Source organism: Scyliorhinus canicula, chromosome 9 (assembly GCF_902713615.1).
Source record: "Scyliorhinus canicula chromosome 9, sScyCan1.1, whole genome shotgun sequence".
Lineage (NCBI taxonomy): Eukaryota > Metazoa > Chordata > Chondrichthyes > Carcharhiniformes > Scyliorhinidae > Scyliorhinus > Scyliorhinus canicula.
The window spans coordinates 48,972,128-48,989,678 of record NC_052154.1 but is presented as its reverse complement, the minus strand read 5'-3'; the positions used below and the strand labels follow the sequence as shown (position 1 = coordinate 48,989,678).

Genomic DNA, 17,551 nt, shown 5'->3' with positions numbered 1-17,551 from the left:
ATATTAGATGATTTGTGGTAAGGCCCCTGTACTACAGGTACGGGGGTAGTTTGCTGCCTGCTGGCTCCGCCCAGTAGGCAGAGTATAAATATGTGTGCTCCCTGTTCAGCAGCCACTTCACCAGCTGCCGTGGGAAGCCACACATCTTAGTGTATTAAAGTCTCGATTGCATCCAACTCTCATCTTTGTGCATTGTGCATCAGGCCTAAACACTCTTTTCAGATAAGGCAGTGCTTCTTGTGCACCTCCTTCAATCTGGTCTATTGCATATGATGCTCCCAATGCGGTCTACTTACATTGGAGAGACTAAATGCAGTCTGAGTGACCGCTTTGCAGAATACCTCCGGTCTGTCCGCAAACAGAAAACTGTCGCTTTCCATTTCAAATCGCCGGCCTGCTCTCATGTCCGCCTATCCATCATTGTGGGTGTTGTTACTTCTCCAAGGTGTGTCTCAATGTTGTGTGTAAAGTAACCACTCACTCTCTCTATCAACACTGATGGGGGGAGAAGAATTAGTACAGGGATAGGTAGGGGTGGACACTTGTAAATGGGCAGAGTGCTCATTTGAAGGGTCGGTGCAGACTCGATGGGTTGAATGGCCTCCTTCTGCGCTGTAGGGATTCTATGATCAATATATATATTGTGAATAGCTGGAGGCCGGGCATCGATCCCTGCGCTACCCCACTAGTCACTGCCTGCCAATTTGACGACCCATTAATTCTTACTCTTCCTTTCCTGTCTGCCAACCAGTTTTCTAACCATCTCAATGCACTACCCCTAATCCCATGTGCTTTAATTTTACATGCTAATCACTTTTGCGAGACTTTGTCAAAAGCTTTCTGAAAATCCAAATATACCACATCCACCGGCTTCCCCTTGTCAACTCTACCAGTTACATCCTCAAAGAATTCCAGTAGATTTTACAAGCATGATTTCCCCTTCATAAATCCATGCTGACTCTGTCCGATCCTGCCATTGTTTTCTAAGTGCTCAGCTATAAAATCTTTGCTAATGGATTCTAGAATTTTCCCCACTACCGACGTCAGGCTTACTGGTGTATAATTCTGTTTTCTCTCTACCCCATTTTTAAATTGTTACACTAGCTACCCTCCCATCTGCAGGAATTGTTCCAGAACGTATAGAATCCTGGAAGATGACCATTATTGCATCCATTATTTCTAGAGCCACTTCCTTAAGTACTCTGGGATGTAGATTATCAGGTTCTAGGGATTTATCAGCCTTCAACCCCATCAATTTCCCCAATACCATTTCTCTACTAATATTGATCTCCTTTAGTTCCTTCCTCTCACTGAACCCTGCGCTCCCCAACATTTCTGATATCTGATTTGTGTCCTCATTTGTGAAGACAGAACCAAAGTATGCATCTAGCTTCTCAGCCATTTCTTTGTCCCCATTATACATTCCCCTGTTTCTGACTGTAAGGGACCTACATTTGTCTTCATCAATCATTTTCTCTTCCCTTACCTATAGAATCTTTTACAGTCAGTTTTTATGTTCCTGCAAGCTTACTCTTGTACTCTATTTTTCCCTTCTTAATCAATCCCATGGTCCTTCTTTGCTGAATTCTAAACTGCTCCCAATCCTCAGACGCCTGTTGTTTTTCTTGGCTAATTTGTATGTTTCTTGCCTGGATCGAATACTATCTCTAATTTCCCTTCGAAGCCATGGATTGTCCTCCTTTCCTATTTTACTTTTGTGCCAGACAGGAATAAGTAATTGTTGTAGTTCCCCCCTGCACTCTTTGAATGTTTGCCATTATCTATCCTCTGTCATCCCTTTAAGTAACGTTCCCCAATTGATCAAAGCCAACTCACACCTCATATCATCTTAGTTTCCTTTATTAAGATTCAGGACCCTAGTTTCAGAATCAACTACTTCACTCTCAATCTTGATGAAAAATTCTATCATATCATGATCACTCATTCTCAAGGGGCCTCACATAATGCGGGCAGATGCGGGCAGGTTGTTTCCACTGGTGGGTGAAAGCAGAACAAGGGGGCATAGCCTCAAAATAAGGGGAATTAGATTTAGGACTGAGTTTAGGAGGAACTTCTTCACCCAAAGGGTTGTGAATCTATGAAATTCCTTGCCCATTGAAGCTGTTGAGGCTCCTTCATTAAATGTTTTTAAGATAAAGATAGATAGTTTTTTGAAGAATAAAGGTATTAAGGGTTATGGTGTTCGGGCCGGAAAGTGGAGCTGAGTCCACAAAAGATCAGCCATGATCTCACTGAATGGTGGAGCAGGCTCGAGGGGCCATATGGCCTACTCCTGCTCCTAGTTCTTATGTTCTTATCATATTATGCTTTTCTTGTTTTGCACTTCCTAATCCTCAGTCTTTCTACTTTTCTTCAACTGTTTTCCGAGATTTATTTTTTTCTCTCTCTTTCTCTCTTCTGGATGTCTTACATATTTTCTCTTCTTGATGTCTTGACATAGTTGTATTTGTGTCCAATTTTTTCCCTCTTTCTCAGGCTGCTTTTCTCACTAATAGGAAACATGTGGTACACCTTGCAAAGAAGAAGTTGGTCAGACTGACTTGAAGTGTGCGAATCAATTGATTTTAATATCCTTGCATTGTATTAATGCTCACCTTTAACCTTTGTTTGTTATTTAGGGAGATTTGATTCAATTTTAAATTAGTGCCCACTCAACATTTGAACTGAGACTGACCCTAAAACACCGCGTGGTTTTAGTGTACAAACCACTTGCTTAATGAGGGAATTTAATTAGAAAGTTATTATTACATACTGACAGATTATGATCACTATTAATAATAGATTGTCCTGAAAAATTAAAAGATCTGGGTAAATTTGATTTTTAAATTAAGTTTTCTAGAGAATATGGATTGGTAGAGCTGGTGTTGAATTACACAGAGACAAAGACAGATTCATTTTTGCTCTTTCACCAAATGATACTACTAATTATATGTAATAAGAGAGAAATTTATGTTGTGATGTCACCAGAGGTTGTGTGCTGTAAGCATGGTATTTTTCTCACAAGATTCTTCAGTTTCTTGAAAAAGATTCCCCAACCAAGATAGCTGCAGGAAGTCAACCCAGAGGTCACATGGCAGAGTGATGGAAAATCCCTATCAGGAATCAGTACAACGAGGATCAGCTGTGAAGCCTTGCTAGACCATATAAGCAGAACACTGAGCCCTGCTCAACTTGTGAATGCAAGGGAGGTGCTGTGAAGAATTTGCTGTGGGTATACAATGGGCGGGATTTTCTGTCCGCATTCGCCCGGCGACCAGAGAATCCCCCCTGAGATCAATGGAGTTCTCCATTGTCCGCCTCTTGCCCATGGCGTTCTTGCGGTGGGTGGGAGAATCCAGTCCTATGTGTTTGTCCTTGATCTTGGACCCTATGAAAACTCTGATTTGGATTGAACTCTGACCTGTATGAGAACCTGTACTGATGACCTGACTATCGCTGTTTTTTACTGTGTTGAGTTTCCCCTGGGAAATGGATTAGCCGTCCAGGTTCAATTAAGGAAATACCGTGTGTAAAGTTAGGCCCAAAGAAGAGGTAGGGGTGGGATCTAACAGTCGCGTTGCGCCCTGCATGGATCCATGTGAGCTAGTTATATTGCAGTGGAGGCTGACATTGGGATCCACTCTGGGAGCTGGCCGGTTTCTGATCTAACTGGCCCAATCCCGTCAATTCCGAATTCTGCCCAGATGTGGTGAGGTACAAATTAATACCAATTCAGGGCAATCTCCATTTGGACGTATTATCTGATGGCCTCCCGAGATCTAACCAGTTCCCCAGCGGGACGTCAGAAGCCGAGGCTTTGATCAGCACCTCAACAACAGCACCCCTCGCCACGATTACCCTGTTTCACCCTCCCAGGGTCTGTGTAACAACACTCCCAGGTGATGTCGGCACTGTCAGCTGTGAGGTAAGTACTGGTGCTCCTCAATCTATGCCAGAATTTGACTCCTGTCTTTCTGCTGACAGCGCACTCACACCCATCACCTGCACGTGGTATGCTTCAGAGGCTCCTGATCTAGAACCACTGTGCCGGGTCAGGGGGTGGGGGGAGCAGAGGGCAAAAGGGGTGGGGGTGCAGGCTTACCCGCTGTGTGGAATAACGTGACAGAGGTTCCAAGTGCATCCGGTATAGAATTTTAATTGTGAACTTGTGAACCCTAACTGTCCATAGTTAACTAGCAACAGCCTAACTTTAAGAAGACTGACCTCACTGAAAAGTACCAGACTCCAGACGCATCATTTAATCCATATACACATTTGTTCCACTTCCAGAGTACCCCTTCTGTATTAGCTGCCTCTTTAGGAGGACGGAGAAAAATGTCTCTCTGGAGCTGATGCCCCTGCCAGAAGGCAACTTTTATATCTATAGATTTGCGTTCCCATGTCTTTGTGGCTAATGGAACCTAGAAGATCTTTAAAATAACCTTTCCTGCCATAGGTGAATCTACCCTTCTAGGTTTTCTTCAAATCCCCTCTCCAAAAGCCTGGCCTTTGCCTTATAAATTCCACCTGGAAGAACTTTTTCCGTGCAAATCCATCTGTTACCATTTGTTAGACGTTTAGCTGCTGTTGTATAAAGAGTCAAAGGTTCTGTTCCTTTTCCACAAACACCTTTAATTTACTTCAACAGACTCTGCACAAACTCTAACATCACATAATCCGACATAAAGGCCACCTGAAGCCCCTTTAAATATCAGTGTCAATTATTGGATACTTCACATAAATGAGACAACTAATTGGAATGTCTCTTAACCCATTACTTAACACTCTTAGTCACGCTGCCCGCACTGAGGGCGGCTGTCACTGCCTCCCAAGCAGCATTGTGGCCCTGTGTCTGGCCCTCCCACTCCCTCAGGCGTACAGGGTGTCCTGTCTTGCGTCCAAGGCGTCCAGCAGCCTGGCCAGGTTGGCATCCTTGGTGCGTGGAGCAGGTCTCCGTGGTGCCATGGCTGTGTGCTGCCTGGAGTGTGTTCGGAGAGCGTAGTTTATGGGCTGCTCCCTTGTTAGCATGGAACTGCCTGGCGCGGTCCAGGCGAATCAGTTAGTGGGACGGCCATTTCCGCCATGAAGCCCATGGGGGGGACTATATGTTAGATACCAGCTGCGATCTCACCAGGTCAGTCATCGGGAAGCATCCGGGAACATGCGCCCACTACTGCACTTAGTGCTTCTCCCATTAGATCACACCTTAGGTGTTTATTTCCTTTCTTTTCTTTTTTGCTGAGTATGTGAAGACCTTCAAACAACTGTTCAGTTTTTGGTATTTGGACAACTGGTGTGAGCTATTGAACGGAATGAATTCCACCCTGTCTATCACAATCCACAGTCCCTTGTGACATTGCAGTGTGATAACAAGAAGGGAATTAAAGTGATCTTGGTAGCCAAACTGGCATTAGTAAGGACATCAGTTTATTAATCGTAGATATTGATGAGGCATGGGTCAAATTTGACTTTCTATACATGGACCTGTACTCCTGAGGAAGTGCAAAGGAAGGTAGTGACACATTCACCCATATTGCTTGATGGAAGTGTTGTAAATTTCCCATTAGTTGCTGCTCTGCTATTTAACAATGTTTTGTATGCTATGAATATGAACAAGACACAATCATATCTGCGTGGCTTTCCAGACATGGAAAATGTTATAATGAAATTAATATTGTTCAGAAATGAATGGCGAGAAATGGCAGACTATAATGAGTTTAGGATAGAGCTGTGAACTAGAGCATGTTTGAATCCAAATCCATTGACCGTGATTATACTATACTCGTTTGAGTGTAGGCCGGAGTGATAATACATGAGTTGAATGCTTCATAAAACTGTGAATGTCTTGGGTTTGGGAAAATTTTGAAGAATAGTTGATTTTGAAGAATAGTTGGAACATGGGCGGCACAGTAGCACAGTGTGTAGCACTGTTGCTTCACAGCTCCAGGGTCCCAGGTTCGATTCCTGGCTTGGGTCACTGTCTGCACGTTCTCCCCGTGTCTGCATGGATTTTCTCCGGGTGCTCCAGTTTCCTCCCACAAGTCCCGAAAGACGTGCTGTTAGGTAATTTGGACATTCTGAATTCTCCCTCCGTGTAACCGAACAGGCACCGGAATGTGGCGACTAGGGGCTTTTCACAGTAACTTCATTGCAGTGTTAATGTAAGCCTACGTGTGACACTAGTAAAGATTATTAATTATTATTATTATCAATAAATACTGCCCTCTAACATAATGAATGGCACTAACTTGTTTAAAAATTCACATGTTACACTCATCCAGCATTGTATTATGTATTGTTTACCCTAGAGAAAAGCCTAGATTGGGATTTTTAAGAGGTGACGCTCTGAGGGTACAGACCAGACTCAGGACCTTTACTTGAATAAATGTTTACATTTCCTTAAATTGTTCATTTATTTTGTGAGAAGGCAGCAGATCACCATATAGATACTTTTAAAATTATATAATAATTGTGCAGTCTACCAAAAAGACACCAATCTTGGTTTAACATCTGTTTAAAAATGGGTGCATTTTTTACCCTGATCAAATCCTTCAATAAGAATACAGCATTATCATTACCTTTGAGCATGTGCATACCAGTATAATGCCACGATGCAAAAAAAATCTACAATGTACAGCTAAATCACATTAATTCATCTCTTAAAGGATTCATCAGAGAGGATTGTGTAAATGTTCCTGGAGTCTGTAAGAGATATTTCTTTGAATGTCACTGTTCTGAGCTTCATATCGATTGCTTTTGGTCCCTTCTTCCTTCAAGGACACTCTTTCCTCCTGGAAAATGCCTTTCTTTTCCAAAGGTGGCCTGTGGCATACCAGACTGAATATGTCTTCAACTCTTGAAATGTACTTGTACAAGAAAACATGACTGATTCCTGCCTGATACAAATTGGTACACCTTCCTAATTCATTGTAGAGTTAATTCTTATTGACAATATGGTGGAGAAAAATAAAATATGATCTCCACATATGCAGGTGCAAATCTATTATGCACTTTGGCCCAGGAGTAAGAAGATCTAACTTCAGCTTTAGAGCACTAATATTTGGACCGCTATCTTTTCATAGTTCATATGCATCTACTAGCAAACATCAGTTAGCAACATTGTTGTGTGGTTACACAGAATGATCAACTGAAAGCAGAAAGCTTTCTTGACTGGAATTCTCCAATGTAAGTTTAAAAACAGTGTGCTGGATTCTCCCAAAATGGGGCTATGTCCCCACGCCGGCGTAAAAACGCTGGTGTTGCACTCCCGAGTTTTATCAAAATAATATAAGCTGATACAGGTAACTGCAGGGTGCTAGCAGGGACCCAGAGTGCTTCATGCAGCTTTGGCTGCGGATACAGGCCCCCGCATTTCCAGTTTCGAGTCCGCGCATGCGCACGCCAGCGGCCTCCAGTGGCTGCGCCGAGCTCCAAGGCGGACTTGGACTGTGGAGGCATCTGGAAGATGTAGGCCCTCCCGCTCGGCTGTGTGCCCAAGGATCCGTCCGACCCGATCTCTTCCCTGGCCGCCCATAAGGCCCTCCCCCGATGCCCAATCCCCCCGCACCCTCACCAAGGCGGCCGCGGACTGAGCCTGCTGCCGCCATGCGAGAGCCCTGACCAGCCATAGTATGTTAATTCCGTGCCTTCAGGAACTCGGCTAGTCGGAAGCGCAGGATCGCTGGGTGGGTCTCAGGCATTGCTCCACCCCCCTCCCCAGCCACGTGGAATTCTACATGAACACGCCGGTTTTCGGGGGTCGGAAAATTGCCGGACCGGCACGGTGCCCGATTTCGTCGTGAAATTGGATTCTCCGTCCCAGCATCAAACATGATTTTGCCGCGGGGCTGCGAAGAATCCAGCCCAGTATCTGCATTTCTACACTTCTGTGTTGTAAAAAATTGCTTAATGGTTACTTAATGCCTAATAAGTTGAATGAGAAATCTAGGGCACGATTTAACCACTGGATTGTGTCCAACGTGGATCTGAGTGCATCGGTTAAGTAGCAGGAAAGGGCAAAATCAAGATTTGCTCCGGGCGGGATTTAGTTTGCCATCTAACAGGCCTGCTCCCAATGGCGAGTTTCGGTGTCACCCAGATATGGTGAGCATATCATTAACACCAAATTGCATTCATTTTAATCTCATTAGCAAGATTGTCATCGAGTGTAACGGTCTCCCGGGAATTAACCGGCTCCCCAGCGATAAATTGCACGGGCGTTGTTTAGTACTCCTTAGGGGAACTGAGGAGGTGAGTAGCCATTTCCATTTTTGGGATGGTGAAGGTCACTTTAACTCCCTTTGACTGAGAGCAGCCTCTAGCTTCACAGCTGCTCTTGCAAATAATGAATTGGCCTTATTAGTTGTGACAGCACCTCACAGTTGCAGGTTGTGTTTGCTGCTTGTTCCTGCTGGTGGCTGCAGATGCCTGGAGGCTGCTGTTGCTGTTTCCTTCCTTTTCTGTAGCCGGAAAGAAAGACAATTTTTTCTAAGATACCTGGGTCCGAGAACACCAGGATCAAGGGGATGTATGTGTCCAGAAGGCAATCCGGATTGAAACAAGAAGACGCAGCAGGAACTCATGCATGACATTGATCCAAATGAGTAATCAGATCAGTAATTGAAGAAATGCTTTCACAGATTGTGTGTGGTTTTGTTGTTGATGCGGTGAGCACTACATGTAACTAGCACGTCACCGTGGGGCAAACATGCTGGAAGTCAAGGATGTTCAACTGCACCTTGAGCACCAGTGGAATATGTGGATGCCAGGATTTGGTTCCGATGAGATTCCGAGCAATGAGAAACTATCACAAAACTGCAGGCAAATTATTCAAAGTGTTTTGCCAACATTCTTGGGTGTCCATATTGGTTTTCAAGTCACTGATGAATATATTCCCACAAAGATTAAATCTGGGTTATATTACAAACATTTAAACGTTTTCTAAAAATATCACTAAACTTGTCCGTAAACATCATTATTTTGTTTTAGAGATAATGACAATTTTTCTCCACCCAAACTAACTCTTTCTCTGGGGCTTGGGTTCTGCTTCATTTCTGGAGCTTACAGCATTTCCTGGCCTTTCCTTCTGATGTCATATCAATTCACCTCTGTGAAACCTCAAGTTCTTGTCCTGAGGCTGCAGCCTATTAAAGTTGGGAAACCCCAATATTTGATTTACCTCTGCTGAAATAAATACAGCAACACAATTTATTTCTTCACTTCCGAAGAAGGGACGGAAGTCGGGTTGTAAAATTCCCTGCTGTTCATTCCCTGCTTCCTCCATCCCACCCGGCATTTTCTTTCTTCCATTTGCTTTCCCGGGCTTCCACCCAGCCAGGACCGGAAAGAAAATCCAAATGTCATCCTCCCCCGTGTTGCCATTTCTCAAAGTACTTCCAGGCTCCAGATTCGCACTCTAATTTTGTTCCCCCATGTGATTCCAAGTTTCAGATCAAAGATTTAAAAAAATATTGCTTGTGCTGATATTTATTGTACTGTAAATTATCCTCCTCTTCAATGCATGAATATGCAGGCCATTTTTGGTCACAGTTGTGTCATTGCATAGGACCAAACATTATTCGGGGAGGTTGAATCATACAGAATAGAATTATAAACTGGAATTTTATAGGACAGTGGTGAACCAATCCAGAATTTGGGCGAAACCTTTCTCAACTGTTTCTAGGAGCCTCTACCAGACCTGATGTGCATCAGGCAGTTAATGGAATGCTGACGGCGATCCTGTCCTTTTTAAGGAATGCAATTCCACCTACCGGCCAATCAGAGGGTGAGCAGCTCTTCAGTTTCAGCAGCGTCACCTGGAGTGCTGACCATTGGAACTGCGCCCATTCCAAAGAAGGAGCATGGACATTGCCCTCAGACACATTTAATTGGGGTCATGGTCTCTGGCGACAGTCAGGCAAGCCCCAGAGGAGATCAGGGGTGAGGAGGGTGGGTGTTGCTGCGGAAGTGGTTATTGTCAATGGAAAGTCCCTCCCTTGATCGAAAAATTGTCTAAAATGCCTACAACAGGGGAAAGAGGCCCTTAACTAGTCCTTAATTCATCACTTAAGGGCCTTAAATGGCTCCTGAGTGGAAGGACCATCTGCCACCTTTCCCATGCTGATAAAATGCCTGTCACCTTCCTGCTAACACACCCCTTCCCACCAAATGTAACCAATCCCATTCAGACTTTTTTTTAGAAATCACGAAAGATATTTATTAATAAAAACTGTACAGAGACCAGCAGCCACATGATTGCCCTAGAGCAGCCCACCAATCTGCCCTGGCCCCTACGTGCCTTCTATATGTCTTATAGATATCTTAAATTCCCAGGTAGTCTGGTCAGACCGACATCAGAGGTTCCTGCAATGAAACGCAGTATAACATTATCAAAATCGATAAGTTAGATGTTTCGGAGGACATTGATTCCTCTATGGTTGTTGACAAACCTTGGCCATCTGCTTTTTCGTGTTGACTGCGATCTCTGGTGTTTTTGGTTGAGTCTGGACATTGTCTATAGTTGTCTCAACCAGAATCAATATAGGATTTGGAGCGTGACTCGATGTTGAAATGTCCTCAACCAAGGTACTATCTTCCACAGTTGTTTCTGGTATTTTCAGGTTCTCAGGTACGTCTAGGTCTTCACTTGCCATAATTTCTGGCAGATCTGGTTAACTCTGTCTCTGGCCAACTTGTTCTAGCTGCTTAAAGTTGGTGAGGGTATCTTCTCCACACAACGTTGTCCTGAGTTTGAACGGTGTAGGAGATCAGTTGAGTCTGTGCCAAGACGATGGCAGGTACCCATTTCCCACTGGTGCTGTAGTTCCTTGCCAATACTTTTTGACCTTTATGAAAAACATGGGGCCGGATCCTTCTTCCCGCCAGACCCGTTTTCTGCCATGGCACACCCTCCCAGGCTGCGGGATCCTCCTTCCCGGCAGACCCGTTTTCTGCCATGGCACACCCTCCCTGGCTGTGGGATCCTCCTTCCTGGCAGGCGGCCAATGGGGTTTTCCATTGTGGCCACCCCCATGCCGTTGGGAAATCCGTGAATGCTGTTTTTTCAGGGTTTTCACTTCAGAGGCTTCGAACCTTCATTCTCACTACTGAACGTGGTACATGTGAGGAATACCTTAGCAGGAGAAAGATGGAGCTGGCGTTCTGCGGGTGTTGGAGTTCTCTGACTTTGCTCAAGCTCCATTTTCAGCCTTGCCACAGTCTATCGATCAGGTTTTTTTTATTGCCCACCACTGCCCCTCCAGCCTGCCTACCAAGGCCTCCTTTAGCTGAATCTCATGGCACAGCCTCTGCGGCCGGTGCCTTCACCAGATTGTGAACCTGCATCTCTCCCCTCGAGGTTTCATCCTCGCTGCATTCACCCTCACGTTTTAGGTCTTGTTTCTGGAATGCATCTTCTAACTTCCCTGGTTTAAGCTGTTGCTCCTGAGGATTTCCAAAAGGGTTCTTGACCTTTAAGAACATATCAGATTTAGCCTTTCGAGTCGGTTTGTTAAGCAAAGTCAGGTTACAGTCATTCTTTTTCCTGTTGGTATGTTCATTAGACTTCAGATGCTGTTGTAGAGCGTGAAACAGGAAAGGAATATTGGTGTTGCAGACTGCACTCTGAACAGATCTAACTCTTCATTTAGTCATCTGGAGCAACTCCAATCCAAACAGTTTCTGTGCTGGCTCCTTTTGCCATTGTTTACGATCAACAATCTTTTAATTCTTGTTGACAGCTCTTTCCCTGAACTGAATGCTCTTTCCAATGAACTTTAGATTTTCCTTTTGGTAAGATGCTCCTCGATGGTTCGGAATTTACAAAATGAGCACATATATGTATTCCAGATATCATGGCCAAATTTTTCAGTATACTTTTGACCTTTATTTTTATCAATGTATTCATATGCATCTTCTGTAAGCACTTCATCCATTTGTTTCTCCATCCTGAATTACAATTATTCCAGTATGCTGAGCCTCTGCCGTCTTGGTCCCAACACTCCTATCCTGAGCCTTGGCCACAGCTGCTTTTAGAGCTTTTTGAGAAGCTGCTACTTTCTCTTACTTAAGGCAGTGTTTTTCAAACTTTTTTTCCCTGGAACCACTTTTACTGATCGGCCAAACTTTGCCAGGCGACTTTCGCGACCAACGGCAGCGGACTTTCGTGGCCCACGCCTCCCGAACTTTGTGACACACCATTTTCGCTTACCTTTAATGCAACAGGTGAGCCTGCTTGGTCCTCACAATCTCATTGCTTTGTCATTCAGTGTAAATATCTGGTAAGGACTTGCAGATGCTTTAAATTCTCGCTAAATTCTTTGAAAAATATCAAGAAATTTGTCCTCAAACTCATCATATTTAGTTTTCAAATGCCTTTGAAGTTCAGAAGGTTTTAAACTTTCATTGGCCAGTACTTCCCTGTATATAACACACATGCTGCAGGATTCTCTGTCAGTGGGATCCCCTGTTCCACGGCAGCACTCCCAGGCTTGTGCGTTTCCCGATGCCGTGGGGTGGCCCACAATGGGAAACTAAGGGGCCGGAAGGCTGGAGGGCAGGCCAGCCCCAGAAACCAGCTGCCTTCCAGACGGGCTCCTGGAACATCCAGCCCCAGCCACAGTGCAGGTGCGGGCAGAGAGCCAGGAACTACAAGAAGGGATGACGGCAGGCATCCAGCTCCTGCAAATGCAGGCGGAGTCCATCGATATTCAGGAGCAGGAGTGGTGTCAGTCATGCTGCCACCCAGGCCACCACAGCACGGGTGGCGCCTGCGGTGGATGCATTGGGGGCAACGGTTTCGGCTATGGATCAGAGTGTCCAAGGCTTGGGGCATTCTGTACAGGCGGGGCCCAAGATACGGCTGCCCTCTCACAGGCAGCCATGTGCCAGAGCCACCTGGACATTGCAGTGATGCTCCTCAACATGGCCCAGTCACAGAAGCCCATGCCTGGCAACGTCGGTGGCATTGCCCAGGCACTGGCCAGCTTGGCGCAGACACTGGGCGTGATTCTCCGCTCCCCACGCCGGGTGGGAGAATCGCAGGAGGGCCGGGCGACTCACAACATGCCCCCCTGGCTCCCCCCGTGATTCTCCCACCCCCCGCTCGGACGAATCGCCGCTCAGGGTTTTTCACGGCGACCGGCGATTCTCCGACCCGGATGGGCCGAGCGGCCTGCCGTTTGCGACCGGTTCACGACGGCGGCAACCACACCTGGTCGTTGCCGTCGTGAACATTGGCGCCAAAGTGCCGTTTGAAGCTTGTTGGGGGTGGCGAGGGGAGTGAGCACCACGGCCGTACTCGGGAGGGGACTGGCCCGCAATCGGTGCCCACCGATCATCGGACCGGCATCTCAAAGCAACGCACTCTTTCCCCTCCATCGCCCCGCAAGATCAAGCCGCCACGACTTGCGGGGCAGCGGAGGGGAAGACAGCAACCGCGCATGCGCGGGTTTGAGCCGTCAGCCGTCGTGACGTCAGCCGCGCATGCGCGGGTTGGAACCGGCCAACCTGAGCATGTGGGCTGACGTCACATAGGCGCCGCCGTCGCGTCATTCTCGGCGCGCCGCCTTGACGCTAGCGTCAAGGCCCGGCGGCCGAGAATAACAGAGGGCCACTCCTAGCCCCCCGTGTGGGGGTGAATAAGGTGAGAGGAGCTGCCTCCGAGGCCGTCGTGAAACTCGGCCGAGTTCACGACGGCCTTCCCGATTTTTCGCGGGAGCGGAGAATTCCGCCCACTGGGTGGGGTGGCTCAGTCGCAGAGGTAGGTGGCCCACACCCAGAAAGAGGTGGCCCAGTAACTGACTGATGGGGGCACAGTCACAGTGTGATATGGTGCAGTCCCAGAAAGAGATGGTCCACTCCCCGCGCTCCATGGCCGCAAGGGTGCAGACCCTGTCGTCGAGTCCAGAGTGGGCCTCCAGGACTGGCAGCGTCAGGTGGCGGGGAGGCAAGAGATGGCTCCCCCTGCATCCCCGTCCAATGGAGTAGCCCGGGGGTCATCGGGCACCCCGAAGCAGGAGGACGTGATGGGGCCCGTGCCGGTGACTCCCACAGGGGCAGCACTTCGGACTCCCCCCGACCCCCCACACCCCCCTCCTGTCCCTGGTGCATCCACCGGGCACAGAGGTGAATGATGCACAGCTGATGGTCACAGACCAGCTGGATGTTCATCGAGTGGTACCCCTTTTGGTTAGTGTACAGCGGCCTGTTATCTGCAGGTCCCCGGAAGGCGACATGCACCCATCTATTGCCCCCTCTATCTGGGGCATCCCTGCGATGGCAGCGAACGCCGCTACCCGGGCATCCTGATGGGTTCAGTCCACATGGAACTGGATGTACTGAGGAACCTGGACACATAGGATGTCCGTGATGATGCTGATGCACCTGTGTGCTGAGGTCTGTGAGATCCCACACATGCCCCCACTCAGCGACTGGAAGGATCCTGTCGCATAGACGTTCAGGGCACTGTCACCTTGATGGTCACCGGGAGCGGGTATCCTCCCCCATGCCCCTGCAGTGCCAGATGTGTCTCACTGCCTCTCTGCTCAGGCGACGTCTCCGACAGTATGTCCGTTCCTGCAGGTCTTCGAATATCAGGCAGTGCCGGTACACACCAGGCCACACAGGCGCCTCCTTGGCACCTCCTCCTCCTCCTCTTGGGCAGCTGGCCCTCCAGCCTGTGCAGCTGCCACCTGCCCCCCTGCAGCCCGGTCCTCTGCTGTTCCCTGCGCTGCTGCCCGCTCCGCCACTGCAGCTGCCCTCTCCGAGCAGCTCCCGCTCTTGCAGCTGCAGGGCATCTCGCAGAGCTGCGATCATCGCCACGGCAGGCAGCATTGCTGGTTGAATGCCAAACGCCATTTTCTGCAGGGGAGAGAGGCCAACATTTTAGCACGGTGCATACGTCCGTGCCTAGTCAGGTTCCATGGGCTATATGATGGCCCCGGTTGGCAGTGCGGGCTCCGCCTATGCGTGTCCCTCGCCCACCCCCGCACCCTTGCCCCATCAGTATCTGGCACCGTGGGGACTCCTGGTCCTGGCACCCGTCCCAGCTACCAGAGGTACCGTTGGATGGCACTGCCCTCACTGGAGACTGCCGTGGGTGTTGCCCTGGGTGATCACCCGGTGGTTGGCAGCCGGTTGGGCGGGGAATTTTGGGTCGGGGGGCGCGTTGTGGCAGGGGGGGTGGGATTTGGGAGTCGGCACACCCATGTGGCCGGTGTCACTGTGTAGAACCAAGGGCCGATGTGGGTGGTCAGTGCGTGCATAGCAAATGGCCGTCTTAATGGCAGTCCATGCCCGGGCACCCCCCAGTCCTGTGGGGGGACACCTCGGCTCCTTGGCTTGTCCTCCCCCTCCCATCGCCATGGCAGCCCCCCCCCACCCCCCCCCCCCCCCCCCCGCCACAGCCAGCACGGCCGATGTCGGAGCCGGCAGCCCGCAGTCACTCCACACCATTTTCTACCTCCTCTCTCTTGCTCAGCAGCCACAATGCCAGGTTCACGACTTTTGAGAGCACAAGTGAACCATGCTGTCGGGAACTAAGCCCATTGGAGGCGATAAATCCCGCCTACCGTACTTTTACCACGCGTGGCAAGCGATGCATTTATGCCATTTTCAGTGTGTCGGAGCATCCCGATTTGACATCAAACCGGCACCTAACGCAATTTTGCTATTGGAATCTATTCTCCAATCGCGTTTCACGATTTTGGCGTCGGAAAGCGGAGAATCCTGCCCTATGTCTCTACAGACTGCAAAAGCACATTAACTCCCCAGGGACCTCCCCAGTCAATCCACTGTACACATTCCTGTGTCAATATCACTTGCTGGCTGCTAAAACCACCCAGGCTCTGCAAACAGAATTCTTTTTTCAAAAAACATGACAACTGCAATCAAACACACACTGACCCCAAGCTTTTCACTCTTAACATGTCCCAATATTTAGAAGTCAATATTCCTAAAATCTTCCAATCGTCACAATTGACTTGCCATTACCTCTTTGCTTTTATACTCCAATCCCTATCTATAAAAACTGAGCCCCCAAATCCTACTTTTTTTGCAACTTTGTCAACTTTGCTCTCACTTGTAAAAGATGTGTATGTGTCGGCTGCGTTGTTTGAATTTCCCAAAGGAATGAATTGGTGACTTTTGTGAGTCCAGATCTAATCTGAGGCGAGCGGCGTTGCCAAGGTATCAATTCCTTACATCGAGTGTGCCCAGGACAATTTGTATGGAATACCAATTATGAGAAAAAAGGCAGGCATTACTGGCAGATTTCGCATCTGAATTTCAGATCAGCAGGACATTCCAAAAAGAGGAACCAAGCAAAGGTTTAAGATCCAACACAGAGGACTTATGGCTGATAACTATTTTCATGAGCATATATTTGACTTCAGGATGTGACTATTTAAACCATTTGGAGTACATAATAATAATAATAATCTGTATTGTCACAAGTCGGCTTGGATTAACACTGCAATGAAGTTACTGTGAAAAGCCCCTAGTCGCCACATTCCAGCGCCTGATCGGATACACAGAGGGAGAATTCAGAATGTCCAAATTACCTAACAGCTCGTCTTTCGGGACTTGTGGGAGGAAACCGGAGCACCCGGAGGAAACCCACGCAGACACGGGGAGTACGTGCAGACTCCACGCAGACGGTGACCAAGCCGGGAATTGAACCTGTGACGCTGGCACTGTGAAACCATAGTGCTAACTACTGTGCTACCGTGCTGCCCATACTTGAACATTGGGTGGATGAAGACAGGCCAAAATTGCAGCTAAACATCATCGCGGCAAATATATATATTTTAAATGGATAGTCATGGGGGAAATAAAGATTTTCGAGAAGAATAAAATCTCCCCATTTTTGTTTTTCTTTTCAAGTCTAAATTAATATCAGGACATATAATTGATTAACTCTCCCCTTTGACCATGTCTCACGCAATATTTAATGACGGTTCTTTCTTTTATTATTTTAGCTGGAACATTTTCTCAAAGGATGGACCCAACAACAGCTTGTGTGCCTTGGCAGAGCCCACCTCCCATACCGAGCCGACAGAACATGCCTCGTAGCATCGATCTGGAGCAAAGTGTCATCTACTCGGTGAGTGCAATTAGTTTTTCAGTTGTAGTCTCTGGGAGATTGACAGTGCCACTGACACGGTGGCTGTGTTTGTGCAGATCAGCATACAATAGCTGACAGGTCTTACCAGTGAAACCTTCTCCCACATCTCTTCGGCAGGTAAATCCCTCAAATCTACTGACTGGCGGACGGTATTTTCATAAATTGACACTGGTGAAGAGTCCCGTAGTATGCAGCTAATAAATCTCATTAAGCAAGTCATTCACACTCTGTTATCCTGGCGTTACATATTATAATGAGTCATTGTGATGAAGTACAAAAACACTTCTTAATGAGCAGGATCAATTTTATGTTACAGTGGGCTTTGATCAAAGAACCAAAATCACTGATGGAGTCACATACCATGTCTGATCAGTGATCTTTTAATATAAAACACATTTTGGATGAAAGCAACTATGGATCAAATAACCT

At 47.5% G+C, this 17,551-nt stretch overlaps 1 protein-coding gene across 1 annotated transcript in view; it reads left to right on the top strand.

The window, feature by feature from the left end:
* Nucleotides 1-17,551, top strand: part of LOC119971301 — a 692,274-nt gene that overhangs the window by 499,774 nt on the left and 174,949 nt on the right. The window contains exon 3 of the mRNA XM_038806664.1: nucleotides 16,977-17,101. Within this exon, the coding sequence (XP_038662592.1) occupies nucleotides 16,977-17,101 (125 nt within the window). The remainder of the gene's footprint in view (nucleotides 1-16,976; nucleotides 17,102-17,551) is intronic.